Raw genomic sequence first — 15,121 nt, 5'->3', positions numbered from 1 at the left:
TTACAAGGCTTCGTTTCTACATAATGTGGAATGTCTTAATTGGAAATGTTTGAGAAATGTCAAATTAAGATCTTGGGTGGAGGTTTTCTGGTGACGAATTTTTAATAATGATATTCCTACTTTCCATTTTTTATATCAAAGAAGGATTCAAGGCGAATTTGGTTGTCCTGGGGACTGTGGTTCAAGAGAGGATTTGGACCATATAACAGTTAAATGTGTGAAGTTGATGGAAGCCATAGGCTATCTAAATAAATGGGGTTTTGGATTTTCAATTTTTGAATCTTTTCAAGATTGTTGGAGCTGGATGGAGTTTAGTAAAGTCCATAGCTTTCTCATTAATATCTATTCTAATGCAATTTATCTAATGTGGAGAGCAAGGAACAAACTCGTTCACGAAGGGAAGGAGTATAGCTTAATGTTCATAGCATCAAATGCTGTAAGTTATGCTTCTATTTCATATATGGTTGATGGAAAATTGGGACACTATGGTACTAATCAGTCTACTAGACTATTGGATCATTAGTACCCTCCTCCCAATTGGATCAAAATCAATGTAGATGCATCTTTGTTGCAATCGTACAAGGCTGGAATTGGATATGTGGTTCGAGACAACAAAGGAAGGTTTCTCCTGGGTTATGGACACTCTTGTATTCTTTGGGATATCTCTAATCTATAACTCATGGTGATTAAATTTATAGGTGAAAAAAAAAAAAGACTGGATGCTAAATTACAAAGGTATTATCATAGAATGAGACAATTACAATGTCATAAATTTTTGCAAGAATTGGGTGGCAAGTGGAGAGATGAGCTCTTAACTTAAGGATCATAATTTTATTTTCTTTAATTGGGTCAATAGAAATTGTAATAAGTTAGCAAATCTATGTGCTAACTATGCTTTTTTAACAATTTTCTTTGAGAAGATTTATCTTGTAATAACATTCCTCTGTTTTCAAAATTGTTAAAGGAGGAATCTAGTTCTGTAAGGTTATAGTTTGTAATTAGGATTTGCTTTGAATAATAAGTATCGACAATTGGTTTGCCTCTTCAAAAAAAAAAAGAAGAGGGGGGGGGGGGGGGGGTGTGTAGAAAAGGCCATTCTTAATGATGGACTCTCTCTGGGCCCCTCCTGATAATCATCCTTACACTTCTCCATCAAACCTCATAACAAATATATAGCTTCAATAATAGACCTACTCGACATGAATCTAAATTAACTTTGAAAAATATTTGTATATCATCATAACATATGCTCAAGTACTCTCCCCCAAAACTTTAATGTATGTCACATCAACTTAGTTCCTCACACGCTCTTGTGCATCATATTTATTCAATAAAAAAAATACACACACACATACTTCTTCTTTACTCATCTAAGATCCATTTTGTCTTACAAAATAATTAAAGAGTTTAATAATAAAAAAAATTTGGAATTTTCATGCTTCTATTAAAATAACATCATGTGATACTTCTTTTTTTAATCTTTAAAACTTTAGTTTTTTTACTACATTAATAAAAATAAAAATATATTTTTTCATTTAGAATGTTAAGATCACTATAATCAATTATATTCTCATAATCTTCATTGGAATTTTTATCATAATATCTCATGCACTTCCATTAAATATCCTCCCATAAGAAAAATATTTTTTAATATTCATCTTTAATGCACTTCACTTGAACAAAATTTTTATTTCTCCTTATCTCTTTACTTGACTAACTTATACATATATCTTTCATCCTTTTTAATATATAATCTATTGTATAAATCATTAAAACTAAATTCTTTGTATCACATATTACTTTCTTAGAATCCATACGGACTATATATAATGTGTTAATTTAAAATTATATATATATATATATAGGGATTTTGTTTCATTTCCTTTACCCTCTCCATTCTGAAAAAAAAAAAGCAATGGTTTAACAAAAGGAGGCAGACTAATCGATTATAAACTCAATCAAGGAATTGCTCATGGCATCAACAACAATACTTCAAAAACTCCAAACATTCTTTATTAAACAATTATTAGCACTGAACAAAATGTGAACGAATTACAACGGTAAAAATGAAATCCCTGTAGAATATTCAAAACTTTAATTAGCACAGCTTCTGTAACAAATGCTGTGATAGTTCGAAGAACAACAAGAGTCCACATGAAGTACAGCTTTTACATATTCTTTGAAAAGCAACTTTAAATACATAGCAGGATTATTCTTTGCTCGCTGGATTTCTATTTCACTCAATGGCTACGATTTTGATGAGCTAGTTGGAGTCCAACAGATATATGCTAGGCCTTACAGCTTATAAACAAAAATAAAAAGGCACATTACCTCAGAATTTTTGTTGCAAGGGTATGCTTTGTCTCCACGGCCAAGTTTCTATCTTCTCAAAATACTCCGTCGGAACTACGCCATCAAACCCCTCGGTCAGGATAACTTTGTTATCCGAAATATAAAATTTCATTCCATCTGAGAAGTAAAAAGTATGTCATAGATTGGAATTCCTTTGGTTTAAAATGAACTAAGAAAGTATTAGCAATACTGTACATAGCATTCCTACCTTGCAATGCCTTTCTTAAGTCCAAGAAGATCAAAATATTGACATCTCTTCGCATACCTTGAGAAAAAGTTGACATCGAAATTTCGTAAGGTTTACAAGGACACGATATAAGATATATAATAATTGGAGATGAAGCTTTGGTTTTATTTGGGACGACTTTCTTACTGTTTTTTAAAGCAACTTTCTAGCACAAAACTTTCATGAACTACAAATTTTTATGCTAAAAATTTATTTTAAAAAACAGTAAAAAAACTGTCCCAAATGAAACATATATTTGATGGCAATGTTTAAGGTGCAATATATAACATCAAGGGTAGTTCTCATTGTAATGGTCCATCTATGTAATCTTTTAATTGACAATCCCATGACAGCATCGTGCATTGGACTTTTGAATGCTATGATTTTAGAGGTACAATTGAAAAAATGCATGCTACAAACATAATAAATGCCAAGAAATGTTACGTTGATTCAAATCATGAAAAGCACACATTACTATGAAAGGCGAAACTAAAGCTTTATAGCCAGAGGTCCAACTGCCCTTAGACCCATGGTTGTGTCACAAAGCCCATGATTTAGTAGTCAAATGTAGATCCGTGACCGGTCAAATGTAGGCCTATAGGACACTACAACTATTACCCTATCCTCTTGCCAGTCTTCGTCCATTCCCATTAAATGATCAATTGCACTACTAGGGATATAAACCCAAGACTTGTGTACAAATACCAAATTGAATTAAGATCACTTACCACAACCAATTACTCTAAAAACACAGAATAATTGAGAAGGCATAGCTAAAGCTTTATAGCCAAAGGTCCAGCAACCACAGATCCATGGGTGTGATGGTGTCTATAATTTAGTCACCCATCGTGTTCAAATGCATGCCCATAAATGGATCATCCATAAAAAATCTGCAAGAGATGCACCAACTAATATATTGTACTCTTAACAGTCATTTGTCAATTAGTGATGTACATATAAATCTCACACCAAATATTACATTAGTGGGAATCTCATACGCTAGATATGCCTCTTCTCTTTTTAAAAGAAATAATACTACATTACAAATTATTACAGAATGCAGAATAAATATTCTGTATTCATATCTAAAGTAATGCAAGAGGCAAAGCAACAACTCCAAAACATAGATTTTCGTACAACAAAATAACGTTGATAGAGTTAATTGCTAAGATACATCATCCAAAGATCCCTTCAAACCTTTAGCCAGTACAAGGAACACAATTTTGTCTTCACATTTATCTTTAATGGTTAAGTTTTTATATTTCTATTGTTTAAAGTTCTTGTCTAAACTTAAGCCAAAAGTTGACATATTTTTTTGACATTTGTTGTGAGGAGAAATCACCCAAGAAATTATTTTACAACTAATAAATACAATAAAATAAATTTGGATAGGAGATGCAAAGATCCCCAATGTGTTATTCGTATTTCATTTGATTAGTGAGTTGTAGGCACATGCTGCACCAGGAAACTTTGCAATGAAAGTTAAGAAGAACGGTAATTTTATAGAAGAGAAATGAAGTCTAAGGGCCGCACAATAAAGAAACATAGGCAGGGAAAAAACATCCACCTTCCAAAATAAAAAGGGAAATTAACATCTTTGGCTGACCAGAGAATCATAAAAATATGATAGTATATTGTGGGGTTTTGATAGTTTAATAACATTATGATTGTCCCTGCCACAACTTTAAGTGAAAATAAAATTAGTATTGTTCATTAGAATGTACGGACATTGTCTAGTCTAGTTCGAGCAAGATAGTCTAAGTCAAGACTATTATATATATATATTGAGTTACTAATCAAAATTAATACCCATATTTATGTATTTAATATTTATTTACAAAGTTATAATACACAATATAATATAATATAATACATAAATCCTCCTGCAAACTATTTATTTGTTACATATTCATGAATATATGAATTTTTATGTGTGTTTAAAAATGCATACATCATATATCATATATTGAATCAATTTTCAGTTGAAATATATTCGAGCAAGCCATCTTTAAGTCTTAAATCTTAAAAAATTGATTTTGATTTTGAGTATATTAAACATAGAGTTTTGTCAAGTTACAAGTTTCAGGCATAATTATCAACCTTATTAGAATAGAATCACGAAATAATGCAAACTATCTTTGCATAAGAGGTGATTTCCCTTCTAAAATCAAGTAAAAGAAACTTATGCAGTGTATCGTAAGATAAGATAGGATAAAATTTAAGCAGTTCAGTCTTTTGATAGCATACCACTAATTACTTCTCCATCTGAAGGTAAAATTTGTAGAAGTTTTTTGTGGAACAAATCAAATGGTAGAAAAGGCATTCATTATGTTAATTGGCAAACCATGTGCTTGCCTACCAAATGGGGAGGTAGATCACTTCACTCTTGTTCTACTAAAGTTGGTCCTTCAAGATCAAAAATTGCTTGGAAATACTTGAATGATAAAGAATCCTTTATCTATAAAGTATTTTTTCCTAAATACGGGAAGTTGTTGGAGAACCTGGACAGCAAAAAATCTGGATCACCGGCATGGAAAATCATCAGATTGGGTGGCAAATCTATTAGGCCTTTCATCAGATGGAAGCTGAGCAATGGAACAGACGTTGATGTGGTTAATGACATATGGATTTTTTATAAGAGCATTGCTGAATGGCCAACCTTCATTGCTCCTATTGACTGCAGTAGTTTCACTGTTTCAAATTTTCTACTTAATGGAAGCTGGGATATAGAAAACATGAAAAGATTTTTGGGAAAAGACTTGATCAATCTTATACAACAGAACATTGTCCCAAACAGTTCAAGTAAAGATTGTATGGAATTGTTGTTTAATTACAATGGAAAATCTATATCTTCTATGGTCTTTGAATTATCGGTTAAACATGATGAACCGAATGAATTCTGGATATGGTTGAAGAAAGCTAGACTAAACCCAAAAGTGGAATCCCTTTGGTGGAGAATTTTCAACAATGCTCTTCCCACTTGTGATTTTCTTGAACGCAGGAGATTAATCAGGGACAACCAATGCCCAAGGAGCTGCAATGCAAAAGAAGATATAGATCATATTGTAACTAATTGTAATAAACTGCAAGAAGTTCTGAAACATATTAAGGAATGGGGATTTGTTTTTTATGATTTCCATTCTTTACAAGGTTGTTGTAATCATTTGTCTTCTCAATCTCCTTTCATGATCAATCTTTATTGCTCGGTGGTATATTTCACATGGAAATCAAGGAATAGCTTCATTCATAATGGGAAGGAGGATAGCCCTCTTAGCATTGCTTCCAAAGCAATTGGTTTTGCTTCATTCGTAAATCTTGGGAATCATAGTATCTCGGGTATATGGGATGTTAACCAACCTTATAGGTTGTCTAATCCTCATTGGCATCCCCCTCCACCCGATTGGCTCAAAGTCAATGTTGATGCTTCATTACTACCTTCATACAAAGCCGGAATTGGAGGAGTGTTTCGTGATCATAAAGGTAGATTTCTTCTAGCATTTGGAAAACCATACACTCATTGGGACATATCGTCTTTGGAATTTTTGACCACTCAATCTATAAAGGAAATGCTAAAGGATTGGATGTTTAAATACAAGGGAATCATCATAGAGGGTGATAATATCAATATCATAAAGCTCTTGAAGGAAGTCAAGAAGAATGGTGAAACAAGGTATGCAAACATTCATATTTTTGAGGAATTTAATAATGTTATCTTCAATTGTGTTGATATAAATTGTAATAAGTTAGCGGACTTATGTGCTAACTATGGTATCTTATCTCCTTTTATTTGGGATGATGTTAGTTTCAATAAGATTCCTCCTTTATTTATGTCTATATTAAAGGAGGAATCAATAGTTTGAGCTTTTTACTTTGTAATAGTTTCTTATTTTCTTCAATGTTATTTGAGGCATTTTTCTTCAAAAAAAAAAGCCATCTTTAAGAGTGCGTATGTACAGAAAGCAGTACATTTTGTTTGGGAAGTATAACTGTCAAGTTGTTGTATAAGAATAAATTACTTTTATATCCTTATATATTGAGATGAAAAAAAATGATGTAAATGTTAAAATTTTCAAAAATATTATATGTTAATAAACTAAGTATTCTAAATAAAAACTTGTATCAATTTTTATGAAATATTTTATACCTATTAAATACCATAATATAATTTTTTTATAATGTATTACCATATTTCCCATCAAGAACGCCCTGAAAATTACTGATACACTACTACGAGACCACATACTTTTCAGGTGCACCAGTGAAAACTTCAGCAACATGGAAAAGTTGGCTCAGGAAATGCTAGATCTTACGAGCACGAGCAACCCTGAAAATTACTGATATATGTAATGGCGCACTAATGGCTAAGCTGCCGACACGGCGACACTTCTTTATAAAGCCCTTTTCACTTCCCTTTGCCCCAAACCCTCTCCGTCATACTTCTCTCTTCTTCTCTATCGATCCCAAGCCTCTATGGCCGCCATTATCAACTTCCTCTGCTTCTTCCTCCTCCTTCTATCCCCTTCACTTTCCCTGGTCCCACCACCCTCCTTATCGACCCCGCATCTGCCGCCGCCTCCGCCGACCTCCCCCGCCGCCAGCATCTCCGCCGACTTTCTCTCCATACTACACTCCACCTTGAACCAAATCCAGCAAGTGAGCACCATCGTCTCCACCTTCTCAGGCACCTTCGGCGGAGACCTCCGCCATCTCCGACTGCCTCGACCTCCTCGACTTCTCCTCCGACGAGCTATCATGGTCCCTCTCGTCGTCCGGCGCAGCCACCATCGCTGCCGTCAACTTCAGCACCGGCGACCACCGCATCGACCTCCGATCATGGCTCTCCGCCGCTCTTGGAAACCAAGACACATGCAAGGAGAGCCTCTCCTCCACCGGAAGCGTCCTCGCCTCCCTCGCCTCCTCCGGCCTCGACACCATTACCTCTCTTTTATCACAAGGAATCCGGCAGCTTCCCGGCGTCGGCGGCGGCGGCGGGATTTACGTCATTTTGTTTCTCTTTTTTTTTTTCGTTCAGGAATGAGCATGAGGAGGATGAGTGGATGACGGTGGTAGTCGGAAGCGGTGCTGAAGGCTTCGGACAACGGTAGCGAATATTTGCAGCGGGATTTATGTCATTTTTCTGTCAAAAGCAGCGGACCGCGGGAGATAGCGAATGGTCGCGGGAAGCAACTAGGTGCCGCGAATTTTTTCTGCCGTGGTTCTACTGCAATGTCCCAAACAATGATTTAATAACTTTGTATAAAGTAAAGAAGCAGTACCGCCGTCCCAAACGCACCCTAAGTCTTAAATCTTAAAAATTTTGATTTTGATTTTGAGTATATTAAACATAGAGTTTTGTCAAGTTACAAGTTTCAGGCATAATTATCAACCTTATTAGAATAGAATCACGAAATAATGCAAACTATCTTTGCATAAGAGGTGATTTCCCTTCTAAAATCAAGTAAAAAAAACTTATGCAGTGTATCGTAAGATAAGATAAGATAAAATTTAAGCAGTTCAGTCTTTTGATAGCATACCACTAATTACTTCTCCATCTAAAGGCAATCCACTAGCAAAGTGAACATGCAGCCTTTCCATGCGCTTCAGACCATATTGCAAAATAGATTCCAAGTTCTTCTTGTAAGTTCCATGAACACAAACTGCATCACAGATCAACTAGTATAAAACAATAGGATTGATGAATAAAGGTTACAATTTTTTTTTTTTTCTTCATACTTTACCTTGTACTTCATCCGTTGATAGTATGGGCTTTAACAGACTTTCAGAAGTAACATTCTACAGAAAAGAGTTTCAGAAGGCCCAAATTAGATTAATGTTACAGGCCGAACCGCAATGAAAAGCCGGTCAGCTCCCTAAAGCTTTCTCATTTCTCAAAACCGGAGTAAAATAACAATATCTATCAACAAGTGTGGGCTCCGAAAATTCGGCCCCGGCCTCCACTCGCGCTTCTTTATATTCGGCGAGGGAGTTTTAACTGATAGGTTCCGGGGTAAATTTTGGAAGGCAGATGGGTTTTTAGATAAGACACTACCCAGAGATTTCGCCCTCATTTTGCGAGGACTTTATGATCTGAGTTCTGGTTTCCTATAGGCGCAAGCACCTATAGTTAATTACCTCTCCCGATCACGAGAGAGAACTTTCGATTAAGGCTAGTCGTCAATCAGATACGTAGAAATACATGTTATCTGGCATATAGTAGCAGCATGAGTTTATCAATTTATATGTGCATCGTCCCGACGTAACACCTAATCGGCCCACATGACTCGAACAGATCCTGCTTTGGTTTTGCAAGCGTAGCTATTTAATTACGGACAATACCAAAGAATATGAACTAAATCAGCAATTCACCGAGATAGGGGAGCGTAGACATGGTCTTCGGGGGCATCGCGAGAATGGAGCTACGAACTGTGCCTCTCATCTCGCGCAAATTTAACAGTAGCACCTAGGCATCGGAGCATCCGCATCAATATCAACCACTGGAGTCGGCATAGTTATTACCAGCTATAATACACGGGAACACGGTACCCGGACGATTCGGACCAGCCCTTTTTGCCAAATCGGTCCTGTACCACGCAACCTTATTGTAGCGCACAATAGGAACAGAGTTTGCACATGGGCACAGGCACAGAAATTGGATTTCCGAATCGGACACTAATTCCAAGGGACGGAGGCGGGGACGTAATTGAAGGTAACCAGGCCCGAGCCCCTCACAAACTTGCAAAGAGGAAATCATACAGCACATTACCACCTTTAAATTCAAACCAATTTCAGCCATTTTAATTACCTCACACTCCTCCTTCAAACTCTTTGTGTGTTCTTGCTATCACTCTCTCAAATGGCTGGTGGGAAAACGTATTCGTCAAACATCAGGGAGTTCTTTGAGCGCGTGACTCTAGAACCCTCGATTCAGGGAAGGCTGAAGATCAGGCTGCCTATCAATGCGTACAAATTGAAGAGAGTAGCGATCACCGCGCTGTCCGGATAATGCAATCAGCATATCTCTCATACCCGGTAATGGACTTTTTGCCCACAACCTGCTCTTGTTTATACCACTCCGCCTTTCCCTTTCTCTTCCGACTTCTCACTGATATTTTTTGTCCAACTATCGCTTAACCTACCTTCAGCAGTTCATGACCATCCTACTGTGAATCGACGGCCCTGTCGAAAATCACATATCAGGACTGTGTTGAATTTTCTCACAGGCTAATCATAACACTGGGATAGAGCCTGCCCCAATACACCACTGATCCTGAATTTTGACTGGTCTATCAAAGCCGGCGAATTCACTTCCTTCGTCAGACAAATAACACATTCCATGTTGGAGAAACTAGCTCTTTGGTCAAGAGATGTAGGCATCCAACATGTCCTTCGACATTCCATATCCCAAAGCCGGGGACCGGGATTCACATCACCCCTCTAATGTTCCCTCACTACTTTCTACATTATGGCCCAAAGAGGAATTCAATGCCGCTAACGCTAGGCTCTTTCGCTATTCTGGATCACCTACCACAATTCGCATGACCAGACAGGCCATACAGAGAAAGCCCCAATCTAAGCCTTAGACACATCATAGGCTATGTCCTTGAAACAAAATGACAATCTCCTCCAATATGCCTCATACATTCTGACCGTCACTTTGCCTCACTATCTCAAACAATTCTCTTCACTGAACTGTCATAGTACTTAAGTCCTACCCTGGAGATGGGCGAGGTCGGGGGCTAGAGAGAATGGTGGCTCCCGTGCCTGCTACCCGTTTCCGGATGCCTGTCCCTCTTCACCAGCAGTCACACCACTTTGATACAGTTGATTGAAGAGTATTTGGATCGTTGGGGAGGCCTAAGGTTTTGCCGCTAGTGTTTGCCTCAGGAGAGCAACGACTAACAGAGGAGCAAATTGCCGCTATGACACACCGATCACTGAGGCAGATTTTAGCTCCGTATTTGACGTTTTCCGTACTTTCAGGCGCAGCAGCGGCAGACAGGACATCACCTGGTTCAATGCCAGTTCACCTCAGCTTGCCACCTACTTTTCAAGCAGACACCATCCACCACCTCCTCTGATGATCTGGATCGGGCTCGTTGTTTTAGTCTGTATTTGTGTTGTGGTGTTCCTGTCTTTTAGTGTACTTGTTAGTCTTTTTACGTGTGTTTCTTGGCCCTGCTTTCTTGTGATGACAACAGGGGGAGTAGGATGTAGGAAAAATTATTTGAGTCTTCGGATTTTTGTAATCTTTGCCTGTGTTTAATGAATCTTTCACCTACCTTGTGTTTGCCATCATCAAAAAGGGGGAGATTGTTTACAATCTAACTTTTGGCATGTCGTATGTTTTGAATGATTGCCACAACACTCTGTTTTCCTTGTACTACTTTGTTGCTTCTAATCTTTTTCAAGGAAATCGAAGATCGCACGATCAAGAGAGAAGAGCCAAAGTCCGGATCCCAGTAAGTTTAGGGTTGAGTCAGCTGTAACTTTAATTTTCATCCTTTTGAAGTCTTCTTGTAATAATCAAAAAGACTGATGCTAAGTAACCCCTTTCACACACACACTTGAGAGCTTAGAAATTCTGTTATATTTGGCCACCACATCGGCCCGAGCGATATTTATATCGTCTGGGACGATGGCTTAAAATCAGAAAGTCTAAATTAAGGATTCTTTATTAAGGCAGCCGACATTAAAACTATCGGACCTGGACGATACGTGTATCGCGACCGGAACGATAAGCTCAAATAGACCAAAGAGATAGGCGCCTTAGACAATTTAGGCATACTGAATTTTAATTAGGTCGCCAGGCCGTTCCAGACCGGCCTGGACGAATTACAAATTATGCTTAATTGATCAAGGAAATCGGGCGTAATCTAAGGATGATGATACGATCATATCGTCAGGACGTATGCTGAGAACGGCCTTGCGATGATCAAAGCCAGAATTACATCGGCCAGGACTGTTCCGAGAGCTAAATGCTGCAGCGACGATTTAAACTCTTATATTTGAAACGAATCGGCCAGGACGATCCTGATATCAGGCCTGGACGATCAACGCCAAATTCAATCGTCCAAGACTGTTCCCCAGGGCTATGATCTGGCCGATCTCTTTGATTATATCTAATGGCTAGGCCGAGTCCATATCGGCGGACGATAAGTCGGCTACTTGCAATAATGAGCTTACTCTTGAGCTGGCTTCTAATTTAAAGAGACTCTTCTTCAACGTTTAAGAGAGCTTTTTTGGCTGCTGCTTGACCTGAGAAGACCTTGAGAAGAAGAGAGAGAGGGAGAGAGAGAGGATCTTGTGAGGGGAGCTTGTGAGGGATTCACAAGGGTTGCTCAAGGATCGCCTCCTGCTTGTCTTTCGTCTGGGTTTCTCGTCCCGTGGAAGGGTCGGTAGACGGTAAGAGTTTTTGCTTTTCGTTGTGCGTTCTCTGCCAGAGCCTCCAGGAAGGAAGTAAAAAGGAGTAGGTTCCTCTGCCTTGCCGGGGTGGCAAAAGGAGTTTCTTGTGGGGCTTCTCCCGCCTAGACTGTGGGGGCTAAAGGAGAGTCACGTTGGTAGTCGCAATACTTGGAGGGGTGCTCCAAGGAGTGGGACGTAGGTCTAGTCGACCGACACCACTATAAATCTTGTGTTGCTTATTTTTTGCTTCCGCAACTTTTAAATTCCGTTTTTGTCTTTTTTTTTGTGGTGTGATTTGGTGTTGAGATTTATTTCTTTGTCTTAAGAATTTTTAAAATATTTCCAATTTCACCCACCCACCTGCTTGGTTAGCTTGGGACTAAAGTTCATAGGGCTTGAACATCCGCGAACGAACTTTCAACTCACTGAGTTTAGTCAATACATGGAGGAGGGGCTCCGGGGAGTGGATGAGGTCAAATTGACCAAAACCACTATAAATCTAGTGTGCACTTCTTATTACATTCCCTAGCAATTTTTAATTTTCGCACGTTTATTTTTAGTGGGCTGATCAATATGCATTTGATGTTTTTAAAATATTTCAAAAGATTATAATTTTTGTTTATACGAATTTTTGAAACTATAAATTCACTCCCCTTTTTGGTTAGCTTGGGCTAGTTCATAGGGCTTAACATCCCTAACAAACTCATTGTTAGGGTATGAAGAGGTGAGGTTTGGGTTGTCATGATAGCTGAATAGCATGAATGGGGCGTGTGGCACTGCGTGAATCCACATGAGGTTCATTAAGTGAAGTGAGGTCGGATTGGTTAATTTAAAGTCTTGAGGAACATCTGTGTTGTTTTAGGGGGAATTTAGATGGAAGGTTTACATCTCTGAACAAGGCAAGGGCAGAGAGATGGTGGTAGTGTCTGGATTGTGCAACTGGTGTCGATAGGAAGCAGGCTTTGTTATGTGTTTGATAAGGGTCTTGAGGCTGACTTCATGGGTTGGGTTCGGCACAGCGTGATTTTGGTTGGGAAGAAAATGGATGCATAAGTTAAGAGGCTTTGAGTGGAAGAGGTGTTGGGTATGTGATTTAATGAATAGGGGGTTTAAACATGCATGAAGAGAGGTCAAGGGCTATTAGTTGAGTGTTTTTAATAAGACGTGAAGAACAATTTGGTGAAGCTATAAGAAGTTTGCAAATGAATCATTTGCATGAGATCGACGGCGCACTAATAGTTGTTGTTGAGATTTAACTGTAAAGAGGTTTCACCGTAGGATTTGATAGAGGTATGTTTAAAAAAACTATATTTTTTTCTCATATATGGAGGTCAATAATCTGCCCACCCACCCATAATATGGTCACGCTTGCAGAGAGTTCATGTTTTGTTATTCATAATGTTTATTGACCAAATGGATCTAAATATTTAAATTCTAATTGCATTCTTAGTGGCAAATTAGGGCATTACAAAGGCGGCTTAAAAGGCGAAAAAAAAACCTCTCATGTGAGTATAATTTTTGGAGTTAGGAATAAAATTTAATATAAAAAAGCTCATTCTATATTAAATTATTTTATGGATTTTGTGAAAGTTGTTTTCTTCCAGATCATCCAGGAAAAGTTGGATCATCTGGGAGTCAAGTACAATGGTTGTGAATAAAATTCTGGCATAGAAGTTCGTTCCTAATGGACGAACTGGGGTTACGTCTGGACGAAATGCCATGCCCAGAGCAAATTGTCCTGGGATGATTTTGGGATCATCCAGGATGATCCTGCAATGGGGTTTATTGGAATGAATATCTTTTTGAAGAGAGAGAAAAGTCCCGGAGAGAGAATCAAGGAAAGAAGAAAAGTGACATCTTTTTGGTGACTTCCGTCCGTTTTCCGTCCGTAGCTAGTAGCATTGAGACAAGTTGACCGAACTTAGAAGTAGATCACATTCCGCCTTTCTCCATTAACGGAAATTGAATAATTTGACCGACTTTTCTGTTGTCGGAATTTTGTTCCGTTATGCGGAATATTGATTCATTTTGTTTACTGACTTAAAGGATCTTTATCCGGAGCTGTAACTTTTGTATAAGGATGAGAAACGTTTTTCGTGCCCTTTGCGATCCAGCTGTTATGTTTGAGCTGTGTTGTCGGTATGTATGGCTCTTACTCGTCAAAACCGGAAGGCACATTAAACAGGATTAACCTCAACCACGTCATTCACATTTTGAGCAGGCTGAACCAATAGGAAGAACAATAGCTGGATCAATTTTAGCATAATCAAAACCAACAGTCGAACCCCGCTAGCAACAACCAAAGGATTCGGCAAAATAGTAGAATCAAGATTAGGATGAAGAATCTTACATCTAGCCTTAAATGACCCAAGAGCAAGACATGAGCAAATATTCCGAAATCCTCAAAAATCACATATTGGACAACCAGAACTATCCGAACCAATCTAGATTTTATCTGTATCGTGTTTGGACACATCCAGCTCAACCAAACACGAGCAACTGAAGGACGTGATCCAGTGTTAGTAGCATTATCAATTTTCAGAGGTTTGCCAAAAATTAAACCTAGACATGCAAAATACGTGGGGCAAACAGGTGAGGCGGAGGTTAGGGGGAGACCAAATAGGTATAACCAGGGGATTCGGTCTCAATATCAAGCTAGGAGTCAATTTTACCAATTTCATAAAACAGTTGCTCACGAAATACGATCTATTGAGCAAAAATTCTACAGTAATCTAAGTCATTAAAAAGCTTAATCAAAACATTCCTTCGATTCAGAAGGTAACCGAAACTTCACCATTAAGTTTAAAGCTTAAAAAGGAAGCTCCTAATAACATCAAGAGAGGGCTCTGCCAGGGAATTTTACGACCATAGCATATTCGAAAGGGGCAGCCAAAGATTGGATTTCCGCCTCGGAAATCCAAAGAGAAGGTAAACCTTTATGCGAAGGAGATGAACTCAGAGAGAGCATCCTTAAAAGAAGAGACGATGATCCACAAAAAACAGGATCACGAAAGCAGATGCAGCGCCATAAAGCCAAAAAACTAGAAACAACCAAAGGAAAAATATGTACTTCCTGAGTAAGAGGAGAAGAAACCAGGTCGAGAGTCAGTAGATGGCGGCTAGGCACGAATCCAGCCGCCT

At 38.2% G+C, this 15,121-nt stretch overlaps 1 protein-coding gene across 3 annotated transcripts in view; it reads right to left on the bottom strand.

Moving 5' to 3' along the window:
- Positions 1-1,991: 1,991 nt before the first annotated feature.
- The window catches only part of LOC110102207 (tRNA 2'-phosphotransferase 1), a 22,150-nt gene continuing 9,020 nt past the window's right edge, over positions 1,992-15,121 (bottom strand). For 2 of the 3 annotated variants that reach the window (XM_020830428.2, XM_020830429.2), the window contains exons 5-8: positions 8,317-8,371; positions 8,113-8,235; positions 2,561-2,617; positions 1,992-2,469 (exon numbers count right to left, since the gene is read on the bottom strand). In XM_020830428.2, coding sequence (XP_020686087.1) covers positions 2,333-2,469; positions 2,561-2,617; positions 8,113-8,235; positions 8,317-8,371 — 372 coding nt within the window. In that variant the 3' untranslated portion in view covers positions 1,992-2,332. Of the gene's footprint in view, positions 2,470-2,560; positions 2,618-5,305; positions 5,613-8,112; positions 8,236-8,316; positions 8,372-15,121 lie in introns of those variants that run through there. The other variant, XM_028696493.1, reaches the window with a different exon arrangement.

Source organism: Dendrobium catenatum, unplaced genomic scaffold (assembly GCF_001605985.2).
Source record: "Dendrobium catenatum unplaced genomic scaffold, ASM160598v2 fragScaff_scaffold_747, whole genome shotgun sequence".
NCBI classification, from domain to species: domain Eukaryota; kingdom Viridiplantae; phylum Streptophyta; class Magnoliopsida; order Asparagales; family Orchidaceae; genus Dendrobium; species Dendrobium catenatum.
The sequence above is the reverse complement of the archived record's forward strand: the minus strand, read 5'-3'. Positions and strand labels throughout refer to the sequence as shown.